The sequence below is a fragment of the Meriones unguiculatus genome, chromosome 19 (genome assembly GCF_030254825.1).
Source record: "Meriones unguiculatus strain TT.TT164.6M chromosome 19, Bangor_MerUng_6.1, whole genome shotgun sequence".
NCBI classification, from domain to species: Eukaryota; Metazoa; Chordata; class Mammalia; order Rodentia; family Muridae; genus Meriones; species Meriones unguiculatus.
Window position 1 is genome coordinate 36,519,787 of NC_083366.1, and position 19,238 is coordinate 36,539,024.

At 40.9% G+C, this 19,238-nt stretch overlaps 1 protein-coding gene across 2 annotated transcripts in view; it reads left to right on the forward strand.

The window, feature by feature from the left end:
• Positions 1–18,687, forward strand: part of Amph (amphiphysin) — a 203,236-nt gene extending 184,549 nt beyond the window's left edge. For both annotated transcript variants that reach the window (XM_021658839.2, XM_021658840.2), the window contains exons 18-21: positions 4,553–4,747; positions 5,757–6,023; positions 9,899–10,000; positions 17,455–18,687. In XM_021658839.2, the coding sequence (XP_021514514.1) occupies positions 4,553–4,747; positions 5,757–6,023; positions 9,899–10,000; positions 17,455–17,562 (672 nt within the window). In that variant the 3' untranslated portion in view covers positions 17,563–18,687. The remainder of the gene's footprint in view (positions 1–4,552; positions 4,748–5,756; positions 6,024–9,898; positions 10,001–17,454) is intronic.
• Positions 18,688–19,238: the final 551 nt, after the last annotated feature.

Genomic DNA, 19,238 nt, shown 5'->3' on the forward strand with positions numbered 1-19,238 from the left:
TTCTTCAGTTTTCTATTTGAAAATTTTCATAATGAAGTAGTGTATAAAACCACTCACTCAATCACACTAGAGATAGAGCAGTCTGATATTTAAATTGATGGTGTTTATAGTTGCTCACGAACCCAAGAGACCTTTCTCACAGTGTATAGCATTAAAAACACTCAATGTTATGAGAACTGTTAAATAGTTAAATACAAAAATAATAAAATGCCATTGATATAATTTTTAAATGAACACGATCAATCTCTTTCTCTTTCTTTCTTTCTTTCTTTCTTTCTTTCTTTCTTTCTTTCTTTCTTTCTTTCTTTCGCATGCAGTTTCTGCCACCATATACACCACAATTTCTATATCCATTCCTCAGTTGAGGGACATCTGGGTTGTTTCCAGATTGCTAGCTGTTATGAATAAAGCTGTTACAAACATGGTTGAGCAAATGTCCTTATTGTATACTTGAGCATCTTTTGGATATATGCCTAGGAGTGGTATAGCTTGATCTTGAGGAAGCAGTATTCCTAATTGTCTGAGAAAGTGCCAGATTGATATCCAAAGTGGTTGTACAAGTTTACATTCCCACCAGCAATGGAGGAGGGTTCCCCTTTCTCCACATCCTCTCCAACATGTGTTGTCACGTGAGTTTTTGATCTTAGCCATTCTGATGGGTATAAGGTGAAATCTCCGGGTTGTTTTGATTTGCATTTCCCTGATGACTAAGGATGTTGATCATTTCTTTAAGTGTTTGTCTGCCATTTGATATTCCTCATATTCCTCTATTGAGAATTCTCTGTATAGCTCCGTACTCCATTTTTTAATTCGAATACTTGATTTGTTGCCTTTTAACTTCTTGAGTTCTTTATATATTCTGGATATTAGCCCTCTGTCAGATATAGGGTTGGTGAAATCCTTTTCTAAGTCTGTAGGCGGTTGTTTTGTTCTGATGACAGTGTCCTTTGCTTTACAGAAGCTTTTCAGTTTCATGAAGAACCATCTATTGATTTTTCATCTTAGAACCTGGGCTGTTGGTGTTCTATTCAGGAAGTTGTCTCCTGTGCCAATGAGTTCTAGGCTCTTCCCCACTTTTTCTTCTAACTGATTTAGTGTGTCTGGTTTTATGTTAAGGTCTTTGATCCACTTGGACTTTAGTTTTGTGCAGGGTGATAAGTATGGATCTACTTGCATTTTTTTCTACATGTAGACATCCAGTTAGACCAGGGTCATTTGCTGAAGATACTATCTTTTTTCCATTCTATAGTTTTGGCTTCTGTGACAAAAATCAAGTATCTTTAAGTGTGTGGGTTTATTTCTGGGTCTTCTATTCGATTCCATTTATCCACCATTCTGTTTCTATGACAGTACCATGCAGTTTTTATTACTATTGCTCTGTAGTACAGCTTGAGATCAAGGATGGAGATTCCTCCAGACGATCTGTTGTACAGGATTGCAATGACCATGCATGGAGATAACCTAGAATTCTGTTATCCTCTTTAAATCAGAAAATACAAACACATAGAGAGAGAGAGTATTAAATATTTAATATTTAATATTAAATATATTAGAATATTAAATCATAAAATGCATATATACCAGAAATAATAAATCAGAAAGTGCATGTACGTGTGGTTTTACACACACACACACACACACACACACACACACACACACACACACACACCAACTCACGCAAGAGTCCTATACTGAATTGCAGAAGAATCAAATTATCTGCAGTTGTCCACATCTACAACTGGTAAATAACTGGCAAGCTGCTCTTCAGGCGTTGTTTGTAGTTAATGTAACTGAGCAAAGGAGTAAATGTACAAAAGAATGAGTGACATGGCTTCATTGATTGCAAATTCTCCTGCCGCCCTCCATGCTAGGGGACCTCAGCCTTTGTAAACCTGATCCCTCTTTCAAGACTTGATACCTCTGTGGTTGCTATCTTATATTCCCATAATTAGACCTCCAGGTTTTGCTAATATAGTTACTGGTATTCAAATGATTTTGATAGAAAGGTCATAATCTTTCTTGTGGACCTAATTGTCATAGGAAACAGCAGGTGCTTGAGTTCAGGGGAGAAGCTTTCAGACTTTCTTTGTTCGTTAGACATTTCCCATTAGGAAAAAAAAAAACAACTTAGGCAATGGATAGTGTAGTTCTGGCAAAATGTGATACTGCATGGTTCCTTCAGCAGTTTCTGTGATCCTGTCTTCCTGGATAATGCAATGGTTTGTGCAATGATCTGTGATACCTACTGCAGCAAGCAAAGCAGAGCAAAGGGTTCTCTTTCCTTATCTTCAAAAAGCTAACCAAAAACTTTCCCATCCTTTCTTGGTTTAATCTAGTATGAACACCTACTTTTAGTAAGTTCCTACTTTCTGTTAGGCTTTTATGTTATTCCATTAGTCAGTAAATACAGAGGAGGAAAATTTTGGTAAAGCAAACATTTGAAAGACATTGCAGGCCTAAGAGGTGGCTTGAGACACTCTAAAATTCAGGTGAGAAACAGAGTGTGTACAAGGAAATTTAAAACGCAGCTGAGTGTAGTATTGTAAGCTGTAAAATAAAAATAATAATTGAGCATAGCCAGAGGATTGGAAATCTATTACTAGTGGATGCAAAGAATTGAGAAATATTCTTTTTACCTTCATTTCCTGAATTAAAATGACATTCTGAATGTCATTTTCCTCAGGAGTCAAAATGCTAGTTTTCTTAGCATCCTTTTTCTGACATTGTTCATCTCAGTGTTTTGGTGAAGCTTATTTGCTGGTACTCTTTCTTTCAGCTCTTTCCTACAGGCTAGGTTCCTTCAGTGTGACAGAGATCACATGAATTGTTGTGGCCCTGAGGCTGGAGTATTTGCCTGATGAGGATCAGACAATACAGAACAGTTAGACCAAGTCCCTGGTCTCCACCTGCTGGTGACTGGTGTCGCAGCAATGTTAGCATCAGAACAAGCTGATTCAGTCAACAGAGCCTGTTCGGATTACTAGCCAAAGAAGAGCTGTGACATGTATATGTTGTGATAATAGAATAGGATACAGTCCATAGACAGAAAGACAGACAGGGAATAATCATGTATAAGCTAATGATTCTACTTACATCAGGTGAGTTCTAAAATTATTTTTGATGTTTCTGAAGAAATGGCTAAGTACTTAAGAGCACTTGCTGTTTTTCTAGAGGACCCCAGGTCAGTTTCCCACACCCAGTTGGGTGCCTCATATCTACCTGTAATTGCAGCCATAGGAGATCTGATGCCCTTTTCAGACCTCGACAGAGACCTGCATGTATGTGTGCGTGAATACACAATCACATATATACATAAGCAAAATAAAACAAAATAAATCTTTAAAAAAACACAACAGAAAAATTACCCTTGGTAATACCATCAATATGTCATAAAAAATTAATGTATTTCTTCTAAAGAAGTTAACATTAATTCACTTAAGACAGTACCAATTACTGTGTGCTGCTCAGAACATGTATGTACAAAAGAATTTATGTAAGAACAGGTACATATTATGAAACAGAAATGCATGCTTTTCATCTATAAGAGTGTGTGTGTGTGTGTGTGTGTGTGTGTGTGTGTGTGTGTGTGTAGGCTGGTTTGCCATTCTGTCTGCATGTGTTTAGAATTCATCTTGTTGAAAGCTATTGAAACCATTGGGTTGTTCATAGGTATGACTTTAGTCAAGACAGATGAAAAGCAAAAAGAACAGAATTATGACTAAAGAGTTTGTCTTCCTCACTTGAGCCTGTGGGTCACTTCATTCATATCATTTGTATGAATAGTTCCTAGTGTGGGAGAAAACTTGCTTGGTCTTTAGTATCCTAGTGAAAGCCTATTTCTTTGCCTCTCCCTTTTTTCTCCCCCTCTGTTCTTTTTTTTATTACAATACCTGGCATTAAAACTAGAGCCTCAGCTGGGAACAGTGTACCACTGAGCTCCATCCCAGTCTAAAATTGTTGATTTCACCAACAATAAACCATTATTCTTCTCGAAATTAAGATGCTTTTCTAAGTTGTTGCTAACGTCACTTTTCCTGACAGCAGTGACAATAACATCTATAGATCACTGTTTACTTAAAATGAGTGATGTGATTCTCCTAAATTTTTAATTTATTTTTGTTGTTGAAATTTTCAGTCATTCACAAAACCACAGATCTTCATATAATTTTAACTCATTTCAGTGTTTACCATCATTTAAAATTCATTTCAATTAAGCATCAGCTACAATTCACACAAGAGGATCACTTTTGTGAATGCAGGTGCTTCTAATAACAAAGTAAGAATAAAGGAAATAAAGACATGAGCTGCATTTGCACCATTGCCCATTTTCTGTGAAGAACCAGATTCTCATAATAGGAGATTCTCACATGAGGCATTGAGTGACATTTGATCACTTACCACAGGATGCAAAATCTGTGTCATTGGTTGCTCTGGGAAGAGTGAGCTCTGCTCACAGTAAGTGGCAAAGCAGCTCAGCACGGGGCCCTTAGCAGTGGGGCTGAGGCCTTGTGGAGGCTCTTAATGCATACAGTGACCGCTCTCTCCCTTACAGATCCCTCCAGGAACAGATGCTAATGAGACTGTGGAAACTACAGTGCCCACTGATGGGGAAGCAGAGGCAGAAAAGTCAGTCATTCCTGCTGAAGAAGGAGAAAGTCTAGAGGGATCCAAAATAGATGCTGAAGGCCCTGAGGTTGCAAGCGGCCAGAGTCCTCAAACAGCAGAGCCTGAATCGGCTGCTACTCAGGTCAGTGTTTCTTGAGGGACTTCTAAGGAAAGGGATCTTTAGTGGTCTCTTGTCTACTAGCCTGGGATGTAGCTGTCTGTGTGTGGAATGGATTTCCTATGCCTGTGGCTGAAGCTTAGCAAAGAAGAAAGGAAGCTGCACTCATGACAGAGGAAAGGAATGAAGCACAGATGATGAGTGTCTTGGGGTTTCTATGCTGTGAAGAGACACCGTGACCATGGCTGCTCTTAGAAGGGAAAACATTCAGGGGTTTAGTCTATTACTATCATGGTGGGAAACATGGTGGCATGCAGGCATAGTGCTGGAGAAGGAGCTGAGAGTTCTACATCCGGATCTACAGGCAGCAGGAAGAGACAGTGAGCCACTAGGCTTGGCTTGAGCTTCTGAAACCTCAAAGCCCACACCCCAGTGACACACTTCCTCCAACAAAGCCAACACATTGCCATTCCCTATGAGTCTATGAGGGGTGGGGCATTTACATTCAGACCACCACAGTGAGAAAACCCATAGTGGAGAGAGGAAGAAAGAGCGTGGTAAAATGATAGGGCTGTTAGTGTGAGAAATGCTGTGCCTCTTGCTTTCCCTTGTAGTATTCAAAGACAGCACATCCCAGGAGCCACGACTTGGGCAATTATGAATAGTCATCACATAGTGTGATGCAGCATGAAGCCACCCCCTTCTAATTTCTTTTTAGGATAGCATCCTGCCCCCTCAGGACAGACCCTCTCTCTTTTCAGCTTCCCACCACTCTGGATTGCTCATTGAAGCCTCCCGTCTTCCAGGAGTGTGACTGCTCAAGGACGTGGATAGGATTCCCAATATGGGTTTAGTACTCAGGAGAGACAGTGAGAAGGCCAGGACATGGGCCCATGTTCTGCAAACTTAGTGGGCTTCGCTGTGGGTTAGTGAGATAGAGAAAGTGTAGGTGGCTGGGAGAAATCACTGACGCGTTAGCAAACACACCTGTGGTTCCCCAGGCTATGACGCTCTCCATTCCTCTACCCACCAGGAGAAGGTCATCCCTTCTGTTGTCATTGAGCCAGCCTCCAACCATGAAGGGGAAGGAGAACACCTCGACACCACTGTGGGTGCCGAAACGAGGGCGGCCACTGAGGATGTGGCTCCTCAAGGCCCAGCGGGGGAGAAGCAGGACCTGGCTACAGAGCCCACGCCTCTGGATTCTCAGGCTGCTGCACCTGCGCTGGCAGGGGCTGTGGATTCCTCGCTGTCCGCAGGGGATGCTGCTCAGGAACTGCCTCCTGGCTTTCTCTACAAGGTCTTTGTATTGTCACTTCAGGGTCGTTGTCATTTCTTTGAGTCCCCTTTACACTGGTTTTCCAGTGTTTCGTTTTTTGTTTTGTTTTGTTTTTGCACTGTGTATTCTTAAATCTGCTTCTCTTTACCTTGACCTCCCCTGAGAACACGCCTCCTTCTCCCCCAACCACGACCCCCCTCCCCGCCCGCTGCCCCGTCCATGCTTTTGGCAAGCATGATCTACAGTAATACATTTTATATTTCCAAATAGAATAATTAAAATGCACAGGCACTGCCTCTGGGTAGGGAGTGGGCATCATGCCTTCCAGGTTCCAATAGGAACTGCCAAACAGGCAGGAGACAGAACCATCCAGTTGAAAGGCAGACTGAGGGACGAATAAATTGTCCAAAAAATAAATATCTAAAGGCACTATGGGCCTTCTGTGGAAAAGGAAGAAAGAAACAGCCCTCCATTCCTGGGAAGAAAGTTTTTCAGGCCAGGGACTAAAGCCTCTTTACCAGTCAACAAAACAACAACAGTAATTGCCTAGAAACACCACAGCCCAGTGTTGCAGATAAGGTCCCCAAAAGAATCTGATTAGAAGTTGTAAGCATTGTATAATTTGATACTGTATTTCAAAATGCAGCCCTTATTTTGCTAGGTTGGTTCTTTGCTTCAGAGTACTGAGAGTGAACTCAAGAGTTTTGCACATGCTGAGCAATCCCTCTGCTTACTTTGCTACATACCTCTGTACATTTTAATTTTGAGACAGGCTCGTGCTAAGTTGCATAGGCACAGATTCACCTTGTGGGCCTCTGTTTTAACTTCCTAGACATCTGGGTAATAAGCCACAGACCACCATGCCCGGATACCTATTTTTTTTAAATATATGTATGTATAATTTGTGTTCATAAGAATGGAATTGAATATCTCTATCTATTCTCTTTGTCCCTCCTTCAAAAGGAAACTGCCACCTTCCCACTGGAAGTGGGTGCAGGTATAAAAAATTTATGAAGGGATTAATATGGTCCAAAATAATTGAACATGTGGATTAAAGTTAGGGCTTGAAACCTCTTTGTTTAAGCAGTACCTGTAAACTCCAGGAAATTTGTACCTGGCAAGGCTGGGGCAGGAGGGACACTTCCTTAGCTTGCCAAACACTGCAGTGTGACCCAAGGCACACTACTCAGTTATTCTCTGGACCTCTGATCTCATTGCATAAATTAATTTGGGGTAACAGTTATAGCTCTGATCATTTTTAGTCTACATATGAAATACATATTTCACAGGCAAGCTTTTTCATCTTGACTGTGCAGGTGTTTGCAAGGAACCAATATGGGAAAAATAAAACTGGTCAGAGCTAGCCTCAAGCTGAGAGATGGGTATTCAATGTGTCAGTCTTTCTGCTTTTTCCATAATATAAATTTTAATTTTTTAATTACATTTTTATTTTTTATATTAATTATTGTTTATTCACTTTGTATCCCAGCTGTAGTCACCTCCTTCCTCCTCTCATGATCCTGCCCTCCCTCCCCCATCTCCTCTTATGTCCCTCTCCAAGTGCACTGATAGGGGAGTCCTCCCCCGCTTCCATCTGACCCTAACTTATCAGGTCTCATCAGGACTGGCTGCATTGTTCTCCTCTGTGGCCTGGCAAGGCTGCTCCCACATCAGGGGGAGGCAGTCAAAGAGCTAGCCACTGTGTTCATATCAGAGACAGTCCCTGTTCCCCTTACTAGAGTATCCACTTGGATACTGAGCTGCCATGGGCTACATCTGAGCAGGGGTTCTAGGTTATCCCCATGCAAGGTCCTTGGTTGGAGTGTCAGTCTCAGAAAAGACCCCTGGGCCCAGATATTTTGGTTCTGTTGCTATCCTTGTTGAGCTCCTGTCCTCTCCAGGTCTTACTATCTCCCGTTCTTTCCTAAGATTCCCTACACTCTGCCCAAAGTTTGTTTATGAGTCTCAGTATACAATGCTTTGATACAATGCTGGGTAGAGTCTTTCAGAGGCCGTCCATGATAGGCTTCTGCCCTGTTTCCCGTTTTCTCCTTCTTCCAATGTCTGTCCCATTTGCCTTTCTAAGTGAGGATTGATCATCTTACCCAGGGTCCTCCTTCTAGCTCAGCTTCTTTAGGTGTACAACTTTTTGTAGGTTTATCTTATATTATATGTGTAGTATCCACTTATAAGTGAGTATATACCATGCGTGTCTTTCTCTTTCTGGGATACCTCACTCAGGATGATCTTTTCTAGATCCCACCATTTGCCTGCAAATTTCATGATTTCCTTGTTTTTAATTGTTGAGTAGTATTCCACCCATCAGAATGGCTAAGATCAAAAACTCAAGTGACAACACATGCTGGAGAGGATGTAGAAAAAGGGGAACCTTCCCTCATTGCTGGTGGGAATGTAAACTTGTACAACCACTTTGGAAATCAATTTGGCACTTTCTCAGACAATTAGGAATACTGCTTCCTCAAAATCCAGCTATACCACTCCTAGGTATATATCCAAGATATGCTCAAATACACAACAAGGACATTTGCTCAACCATATTCATAGAAGCTTTATTTGTAATAGCCAGAACCTGGAAACAACTCAGATATCCCTCAATGGAGGAATGGATGCAGAAATTTTAATTTTTTAAAAGTGCAAAGAAAAAACAGGCTGTCATGGCAAAAAGTGCTAAGATAGAAAAGGGTGAAATTTTATTTTTTAAAACATCCACTTGTTTAATTAAATAGTAATTCTTATATAACATTCAAGTGGTACTTCGCCTCGTTTTATTTTTTCATTATTTTACAAAACATCTTTTTAGCTTGGCACATTTAGCTCAACTTAAGCAGTCATCAGTGATGATAAAATATCTAGTAAAAATCAATAAGCTAGCTGGGTATGGTGGCACACACCTGTAATCCCAGCACTCAGGGAGGCAACTGAATTGCTGTGAGATCTATGCCAGCCTGGGCTACAAATCGAGTCCAAGATAGCCAAGGCAACACAGAGAAACCCTGTTTCAATAAACAAACACAAAACAAAAAAAAAATGAACAAGCCAAAGTTTCAGCTATTGCATAGTACATTGAATTAATAAATATAGATATGAATGGCTTCATATAAGTCAACAAGAAGCAAGGGTATTGAATAAATAAAAAGTGGTATTCCCAAAAGGGTTTTGAGGCTTTCTTCTCCCCCTGGGGTTTGTATTAGCCTGTTTTATATTAGAATGCTGGATTCTAGGTCTTTGGAAAGATGGGTAGTTTTTTAGCTCACAATGGGAAGTTCAAAGAACTGCACTGGCAGTGGTTCTGCTCTGGGTGTGTGGCAGATGCTATCATGCTAAAAGGAACAGTCACATGATGACACAGAAAGCTGGAGCACGGAAAAAATTTCACTCTCTGTACACTTTTGGCAGAATAACCACGGTCCTGTGAGGAACCTGCTAATTCCTTGAGGGCAGGGGCCTCCTACTACATTCCTTGTCCTACTGTTTTCCATGCCTCTCACCACACATCTGGGGAACCCAGCCTTCCTGTGCAGAAGGCCACATTGCATCCATAGCAGAACTGTAATATGTATTTTCATCCTTTATTTACTTGGAGAAAGCTCCTAGCAGTTTCTGCATAATCTTATTAGGAAACACGTTATCCATCCCTCTACCCTTCCTTCCTCCCTTTTTTCCTTCTTTCCTTCTCTTTTCTTCTTTCTTTCTAAGGCAGGGGCTCACTGTGTAGCCCACAGCCCTTGTTTGTCTAGAGCTCACTAGTTAGCCCAAGCTGGCTTTGAAGTCATGGCTGGCATCCTCCCTTAGACTCCTGGGTGCTGGTGTTACAGGCAGAGCCACCACGCGAAGCTTCTTTCTAAAACTAATCAGTCCCTTTTAATGTGTTGCAGGTGGAAACCCTGCATGATTTCGAGGCGGCAAATTCCGATGAGCTTACCCTGCAGAGGGGTGATGTGGTGCTCGTGGTCCCCTCAGACTCAGAAGCCGACCAGGTAATGCATAAGGCTGAAAGGTGTGTCCGGCCACGTTGTTTTTTGTTGTTGTTGTTGTTTGTTTTTTGTTTTTTTTTTTTTTTTGAGGGTCAGTTGAACAAGTGACTTCCTGAAGCATTTCTGTTTTCTAAGATGCTGCAAGCCAACTCTGAAGAGGCCCTACGGGCTTGTGCCCTGAGCAGTCCATCAGCTGGGTTTTCAGGGTACCCATTCAAAAGCTGCTGACTGTTTGTTTCGGTACAATTGGATGAGATGACCTTTTCTTTAGTCTCAACATTTCTTGTTAGAGATGCTGCATTTCAGGAAATCCTCACACGGGGCATGAACTAAACATCCCTTTCAGAAGTGGTGTGGTTACCCAAGGAAAGAACCTGGGAAAACATAGGGAGGTTAAAATGTTTCACATCTTGGTGGAGTCACACCCATGTAGCCTTTGTTCAATCCTATTGAACCTACAGTTAAGGATTCCGCCATTATAGAGCACAGAACTTAAGTTATACTTCAATTGGGAAATGTATCTCTTAGCAGAATGATTGGATAATAAGGTGCTAGGAACTCCAAGACTGTTCCTATTAGATATTTGGGAATTCCTGAAATGGAATGTAAAGCATGTATAAACAAGCCTATGAACATGTATTTTACAGAGAAGAGCTGTAACTCCCATAGTAATTTCAAAGAAATGTATTTATAGGTCTTCTCCCTAAAAATAAAGTTTAAAACCATGGCTTTTAAAGTTAACATTTATATGCCAACATATCATTCTTTCTTTTGATTTAGCAGTATAAATCAACTGATGTCTAAACACTCAGATTCTATACCTCTGTAAGAGTTAGAAATTACTTTAAAAAATGATATGATTTAAAGCTCCAAATATTTTAAAAATTAAAAACCTATTTCTAAATGATAAATTTATCAAATAAATAATATTACAAGTAAAAAATATGTCATGCTTGGTCTGGAGAGATGGCTCAACAATTAAAGGTGCTTATCTGTAGAACTCATATTTCATTCCTAGGTATATATGGTGTCTCACAACATTCTGTATCTTCAGTCTCAGGGAATCCAACACTCTCTTCTGGCCTACAGGCATTGTACACATAGGATGCATAGGCACACAGGCAAAACAGCCATACACATAACAATAAATAAGTAAAATTATGTATACGTATGTATTTAAATATAGTGAAAAGAAGGAAATGATAAAAAATAAATAAATTTACAATTGAACACCACCAGTAGCACTTCAATAGCCAGAAATGATGGTTCCTTTCTGTATCCTAGCACTCAGCAGGCAAATACTGATAGGGATGCCTACCAGTTAGAGACTATTCTGAACTACATAATAAAATCAAATTTCAACACACACACGTTGATATACATACAGACACGCAGGCACATACACACAGACACACACACTCAAAAACAATAACCCAGGAAACAAAAATGTCCAAAAAAAAAAAACCCCAAACCTTACAATTAACAATAGTTGTTAAGCTCTAAATTAATTCTTTAAAAGGATTAATAAAATTATTATTTAATTATTTGGCTACTTGTGAACAAAAGTTGGTAAAGCAGAGATTAGCAATATAGGCAGAAGCAGAAACATCCCTGTGCTTTGTAAAGCATTAAAATTCCATTTAATTAGTTGGTTTTCTCATTGCTGTGGTTGAATACTTGATGAGAAGCAACTGAGGGAATTGCAGTTCATCATAGTTGGCTGGGAAGGTCTGACAGCAGCTGGCTCCATGGCAGTAGAAATGTGCATCCTGGCCTCCTCACACCTTGGCAGATGAGGAGTAAAGAAAGGGGCATGCCAGAACTTATCTGGGCTTCTCAGATTTCCTTTTCGTTTAGTTGAGGTCACAACCCACAGGGCAGTACTGTGTATATTTAGGATAGTTTCTCTCCTCTCAGTTAACCCTCACTGGTAAAGCACTCATAGAAAAGTCCTAGGGCACACCCCATGAAATGCTCTGGGCATTTATCAACTTAATCAAGTTGACAATATCCCTTGTCAGCTTGATAACCAAAACACATGACTGCAAAAGATAATGTTTCATCCTTGACCTCTTTATCTCACAATGCAAATACATTTAGTCCATCGCCAACATCCCCCAGGGTCTTAACAATTCTAACATTGCTCAAAAATCTAAGTTTGGAGTCTCAACTGAGACTTCACAATCTCTTAATTATAAGGCCAGGAAGAAGAAAGAAAGAAAGAAAAGAAAGAAAGAAAGAAAGAAAGAAAGGAAGGAAGGAAGGAAGGAAGATAGAAAGAAAGAAAGAAAGAAAGAAAGAAAGAAAGAAAGAAAGAAAGAAGGAAAGAAAATCCTGTTGCATACTTCCAGTATACAATTTCACAGTGTAAACATCCTCAGAAAGAAGGAATTGGAAAAGACTAAGGAAACACTGGACTGAAGCCAGGCAGAATCCCAGCAGACTCAGCACCCGATCCTGCAACCCCAGCTCAGCTTGTGTAGCATCTCAGCTTGTGGAGTTATCCTCTGTGCTCCAGCAGGCTTCACTGTCCCCACCTCCTCTGGCACTGCTTTTTTTAGCACTATGTCCTTTCTCTTGGGTAGGCTTCACTGACTGTGTCAAGCTTTCCTTGCCAGACATCCTTTGCCTTTCTAGTATCTTGTGGGATATAGCAATTTGGTTTTCACCTTCACACTTTGTACATTTCCCTCTTAGATCCCCATGCAGAAAATCTGACTGCTACACATTGCTAGACCTGGGCTTCTTGGAACCTTGGTGCAAACCCTCAGGATCCTATAACATTTGTATATGGCATGTTTGAAAAAAAGAAATGGGTACCCCATGGAAAAAGCAAAACTATACTTTCAGTTCAAGGTGTAGCCTGGCTTCCTTGGGTCACAGTCAGAGTAGCTTCTTTGTGATTTCAAGGCTGAGCCTAGAAAACCACTTTACTAAGTGGCCCATACTCTGTCAGGATGCCTGCGGTGCTGTTTTCTTCCAATCATTATATTTCAAATGAAGAAATTCAAATAACTTTGTTTGTTTGCAAGCTGGAGTCTTTGGTGACTGGAATCTACTGATCCCAGTAGCTCTCCTATTTTCTCAGTACAAAGTGGCAGGTCTTATATTAACTGATAAGGGCTGCTTTGCCCCTAGCAGTTATGTTTATAACCAAGCTCTTTGCCTTAAACTACACATTTTCTATGTCTTTCTGCTTTTTTTTAACACTATAAATCTAAACCAATGCACTAACCTTGGGCTACTAACATACCCCAGTCTGGATATTACGCTGTCTTGCAATGCCATCTGCCAAACAACTTAGCCCACTGATTTTTAATTTTTAGTTTAATGTCACTCATACTTTCAGGGCACAGGCAAAAACACAGCCTGGTTCCTTGGCAGAATAAAACACAAATGGCCCATGAGAGTCCTGGTTCCTCACTGCAGCCTCATGGCTCAGTCACTGTTCACCTCCTGTACTCTCTCAAGAGTCTAATTTCCAGAATCACATCAGAATCTCCTATCAGCCTGTGTGTACAGCATCCAAGGTCTGCTCTCGCCCACAGATCCAAACTCTCCTCAGATCTCCCACAGAACAGTTCCAAATACCTACAAACCACACGGGCAGGGAGTCACAGGCACAAGCCCATTCCACGGCACCGATCTTTGTATTAGTTACCATCCTCATTTCCATGACCCAGCTTCAGGAAGAAAAAGCTTATTTGGGGTCACGGTGTGAGAAGATGCAGCCCACTGTGGCAGAGAAGGCATAGTAGCCGGTAGCTCCGTCGTGATGGGGTTATGGGGATGGGCTTTCCCACCTCCATATCTCGTAAGAACCAATGGTGTGCCATATTATTCCCTAGGCATACATCTCATCAAGGTGACAATTGAGATTATCCATCACACCAATTATATAAACTAATTTATTTTTCACTAACTGTAATATACCCCTTTTAAAAAAGACAAAAGAGCTAGTCTTTTATAGTTACCAGTATAGTGTACACACACACACACACACACACACACACACACACAGAGAGATATGTCTGAGTATCCTCATTTCTTTCTGATTAATTTTTCTCCCATTAACAGTTCCTTGAATGCTGATCTGCTAACAGCTAATCTTGTGAACCTGTCTACATTTGTATTCATGTCAAAAGATTTTTCATTAGGAAAAGAACTCTAGGCTGGCTTTTTTTTTCCCCTCTCAGCTCTTCAAGATGTTGTGTTCTGGTCCCCGTTGTTTATAATTAGAACTCAGCTGTTGTTTGGTTACTCTGACCCATAAACAATATAACTGATAAATTTGATGGAAATATGCTAGAGTGTGTGTGTGTGTGTGTGTGTGTGTGTTTTCATACTTTGGATTCATTTTGCTTCTTTGACATATAGCATTTTAGTTCCCATAACTATCAGATATTATTTTTTTTAATTTTTTCCTACCTCATTCTTTTTCTTCTCTGTTTCTGATTTCTAATCATATTAAGTTCAGGGCTAATGCCTAACAGCCTGTTCTTTCTGAATTGACAAATATCACACTATTGTAATTGATAAGAATCTGTTTCACTGCTCTGTGTTTGTTACATTTATGCTGCCCAATGCCAGCATCACAGTACGCAGTTCCACCATTTCTTTCTGGTCCTTTTATGTGGTTTCCATTTCCTTGTTATGATTTTCCACGTATTGTCTCATGATCACTGCCTTTCAACTCAGATTCTTGAAAAAAAATTAGAATAATTGATGTTTAACTGATAATTCAAAAATCTGTATGGCATGAGGGCAAACTTCTACCCACTGTCTGTGGGGCCTATTTTACTGGTTTTGTCCTTGGGTCTGGTAACATTTTTACTAACACTTGACTAGTGTACAGTACACTGCACAGAGCTCGATTCTGTTTTCTGTATCTGAAGGCTATTTAGTTCTGTTCCAGCAGGCACTTAAATTACTAACTTATCACCCTAAATTTGTGGAAGACTATTTTACATTTTCTTAAAATGTTCCCCTATAGACCTTTCATAAATTCTTAGCCCTAGGACAGTATTTCTACCTCTAAATCATAAGATATTGTTAGGGGAGTTGTCTATAAAAATTCTGTGGTGTAGTTGTTTTTTTTTTTTTTTCCCCATCAATTCTCCTAATTTGGTGTGCATTATTTTTTAAGATTTCTTTATTTTTTTTATTTCATTTTAAACATTCTGTGTGCTTACGTAGCTGCATGTCACATGAGGCAGGGGCCTAGGTAGGCCGGGTATCAAATGTCCTGGCCTGGCGCTAAGGGTGGTTGTGAGCTGTCTGAGGTGGTTCCTAAGAACCAAGCTCAGGTGCTTGAAACTGAACTCTGGAGCTTGCAGAAGTACACACTCCTATCCACTGAGCCCTACTCCAGCCCCACTCACGATATAAACTCCAAGCTCATCCTCTACTGGCAGGGCTAGGACTCTCTTTGCAGATATCAGCCATTTTGCTATTGTTTCTCGCCCCTAGTTCTTAAAATCTCATGTATAGACGCAGCCTAGGATTTAAGAAACGTGTCTCTGGTTACTTGAGGACTTTCCTCCTTCCAGAACTTCTCCACCCGTTAGGATAGGCTGCTCTGTGGCCTCAGATTCTATAATCCTGCAGCCTACAGAATGGAGACAGTCTTTGGGAGAAGCTGAAATAATCTGTTTTCATCCATATTCCTTACACTCAAAGGTCAAATATTTCTATTCTCTGCTTGTTTTGCCACTCTTAGTGCCCTTCGCTGGCTCTGCATATGATTTGTGCCCACTTCACTACATATAAACTTATTACATTTTATAATCATATTTTAAAACAGTTGTCTATGTACAGGTTCATTTACACACACACACATATGCAGTTATCTGAGCACTTCTCTGTGCAAAAGCATTTATCCAATACGAGCTGTTCCACCATAATCAAAATTGAAAATTCTTCTCTACCACGTATTTCAGGCAGTTAAAATTTTAATTTCCCTCAGCTAAAGATTTACATTGCCTAATATCCTTCGCTTTACAGTTAAAGTTGTGTTCCAGAGTAATGTGTTAGAATGCATCTTCATTATGGGTTTGTAGCTGTCGCTGCTTATCTATTGAAACAATTTGAAAATGCCTAGCTCTATTTGGCCTCATTAGATTTTGACTCACTGTAAATAAAACCCAATAGAGACGTGCCTTGGGAGGGGAACTGAGCTTTGATGTGCATACTAGAGGCTTGGAAAATATTTACTTATCATCTCTTACCTTAGGTATAACTTTGTCCTTCACGTATGTGACATAATTTGAAGGAGGGCAACTTTCCTCATCAGGCAGAGTATTATCAGTCAGTTTATTGGGGCATTTTTCCCCCTCTGTTATTTTGTAAGGTGTTTCTTTTCCCTCTCTTCAAAAAATTGGCCTGTCTAAGTGCTTATATTTCTTGTCTTTATAGAAACATCAATTTACAGTCTTAGATGATATCGAAGGGAATGTACCCAGCACTTTATTTAATTTTGGGGACCTCTTTTTATCAGATGTACTTGAGCTTCATGGAGGATTGGTTCAGATTAAATCTGGCCATCCCTCTTTGTAAGTGGCTCTCTTTCCTGCTTTGGTTAACATAATAAAGATGATAATTTCCCACTGCTGTCCATGCGGTATGTGTCCTTCCATGTTCCTTTTTCTCTGGAGGCCAAGGGCAGGGAACAGCCTGCAATTCTCACTTGCTGAAGTTGTCTCTCTGTAGGAGAACATCCAAGCTTAAGCTCTCTAACCTTTCTATGGCTAAATGTCTTTATTTGCATGATGGTACCTATGAGAGAAACAAAACTCATTTAGAAAGAACCTGTCTCCAGCAAGAATACCAGAGCATCAGATTTCTCTGTGACTCACATAAACGTGAAACAAGAGGCAGCAGCGGCAGTAATACCAGGCAGCACTTACGTCCATTATTCAGTAGTGAGCCCTGTATAACTTGCTTTCTTGGGCTATATGGTGTGAACTGTGGGGCAGTTTTTTCCTATAAGAACGTGGCCCAGGACACACACAAGACATGTGGTGGCCATGCCAGAGTTATAGTCTAATGTAACAGCTTTAAAATGTTGGACCCTACTTGGCACCAAGGATTGTTTCCTCAATCCTTGTTCTACTGTGAATCACAAAGACAATTGGATGTATTCATCAAATTCCACGTTTTCATGTGAAATCCCATTTCCTTAACAACTTACAGCTCAGTTAATGCTAACTAAATATGCCCTCCACACAATTAGAATGTTAAAATTGACCTTCAGTTAATTATGAACAATAACACGCATACCTTAGATTATCTATCTCTTCTTTTTTTTTTTTTCCAACTACCAAATTTTTACAGTGTTTTATAGTAGTGTGGCATCCGAAGGCCACAGCACTAGCTGAACGGGTTGTTATGTGAGTTCTCGGTGCTGTGGCCGTGGCCAGCAGTTTGCCGGACTCTGAAACACTGATCTTGTCTTGCAGGACGCAGGCTGGTTGGTGGGAGTGAAGGAGTCAGACTGGCTTCAGCACAGAGACCTGGCCGCTTACAAAGGCCTCTTCCCAGAGAACTTCACCCGACGCCTGGAGTAGGGCTGCGGATGGTGCAAAAAAAAAAAAAAAAAAAAAAAAAGAGTCACGTGACTGGGTTTTTAAACCTTCGTGAAATGCGGAAGAGTTCACTTTTGCTACTACACTCTTAACGATTGACAGACTGGTGCCAGATAACCCTTGGGAAGACGGATCAATAGAAAATGTATGAAAAAACTGTAAGAAGGGGAAATAGCAAATTAAGGGGGGGAAAAACCCTTATTTTGTTCCCTGTGTTCAATAGAGGTTGATTTGTGCTTTGTCAAACTGTGAACACTGGTACTCGATCCCCCCTCCCACCAAGTCTAAAGTAGCTTTCTCCAGACGGGACATTGACTTCTTTGCATCAAGTGTGTGGTGTCCAGTGGCTGCCCTGCAGATGTGATGAGTTATCTTGTAGAAAGACCGTCATCTTACTTCCTTGCCCGGCGTGAGCACGTGCTCTCTTTCCCTTCCAAGTTTACCGCGTTTAAAACTAAACAGCTGCAAACATTCTTAACCGTCTTCTCCCATCACCTCTATATACATACGTATGGACGCACAGTCGCCCAAGCTAGTTCCCATTGCCTGCCGGACCTATGTGTATGCAGATGGCTACATATGCATAGCTGATCCCTTCCTTCCCTTTCCACTGTAGCTCTTCGCCTCTAAGTGTCATCGATACACGCATTGCTCTTATTCCGTCTGGCATTACAGCTGCAGTTTTGCCTCGGTGCAAAACCACTCATCCCATTGCCAAAACAGCTGACAGTGTCTGTGTGTGTTGTGTGCCGTTTTCAGGATGATGTAACAGATAGCACGTCCATGCTGCTGCCCCTTTGGAGAGAGCGGGACCTGGCTGTGTGGCTGCCCAGCTGCTGCGTCCAGATAAATACAAGATCCGGACCAGCAACTATGCAGTCATCACTTCTGCCTTTATGTGATTGGCTAGCCGAGGGAGGGGGGCAGAAGGACCTATTTACAAAAAGCTCCTATATACTTCCACGTTATATTTATGCAGCTCATCTTCACAGATCATTCTAAAATGAACGAGGTGATGTATGCCGTACCACAAACCATCTGTAACAGTTGTGTTCTCAGTGCTGTGTCATTCCAAATAAACCTTTGGTAATCTCCAAGTCACACTGATTCCTTTTCCTGAGTGTTTTTTTTTTTTCTTTTTGAAATCCTGTTCCAGTGGGACATCCCACTTGAAGCAGTTCATTTTGGAGTTGCTATTTGTGCAGATATGTGCTTGTTTCACCTCTGGGTTGTGTGCTCTGTGGCCCAGCCTCACTTCCCCATCCCTCCATCCCAGTCATTGCTGGTCACTGGTGCTCCCTGGGAACCAGCAATAACTAGAGCACAAATAACAGCTGTGGGGAGGCCCCTTTCTCTTGCTGGCTGTGGACACTCAGTCTGTGATTCACTGGCAACCGTATGACACATAATCAGCATCACAACGGCTTCATTTTTGCTCACTTTTCTTTCTGGCATTTTTATGTTTGTAAGTACATAAAGAATTAGATCTGATGGCATAGAAAAGTCAGTCCATGGAGCCATGTAGCTGGGAGAGAACACATCACACAAGCATGTTTCATCTTAAGGAATTTCTGCTAATACAGTTATGTATACAGTGTGTGCTGATCAAGAATTCGCGTGAATGTGGTTTGCATTTGTGTTTCAAATTCTCCCGATGG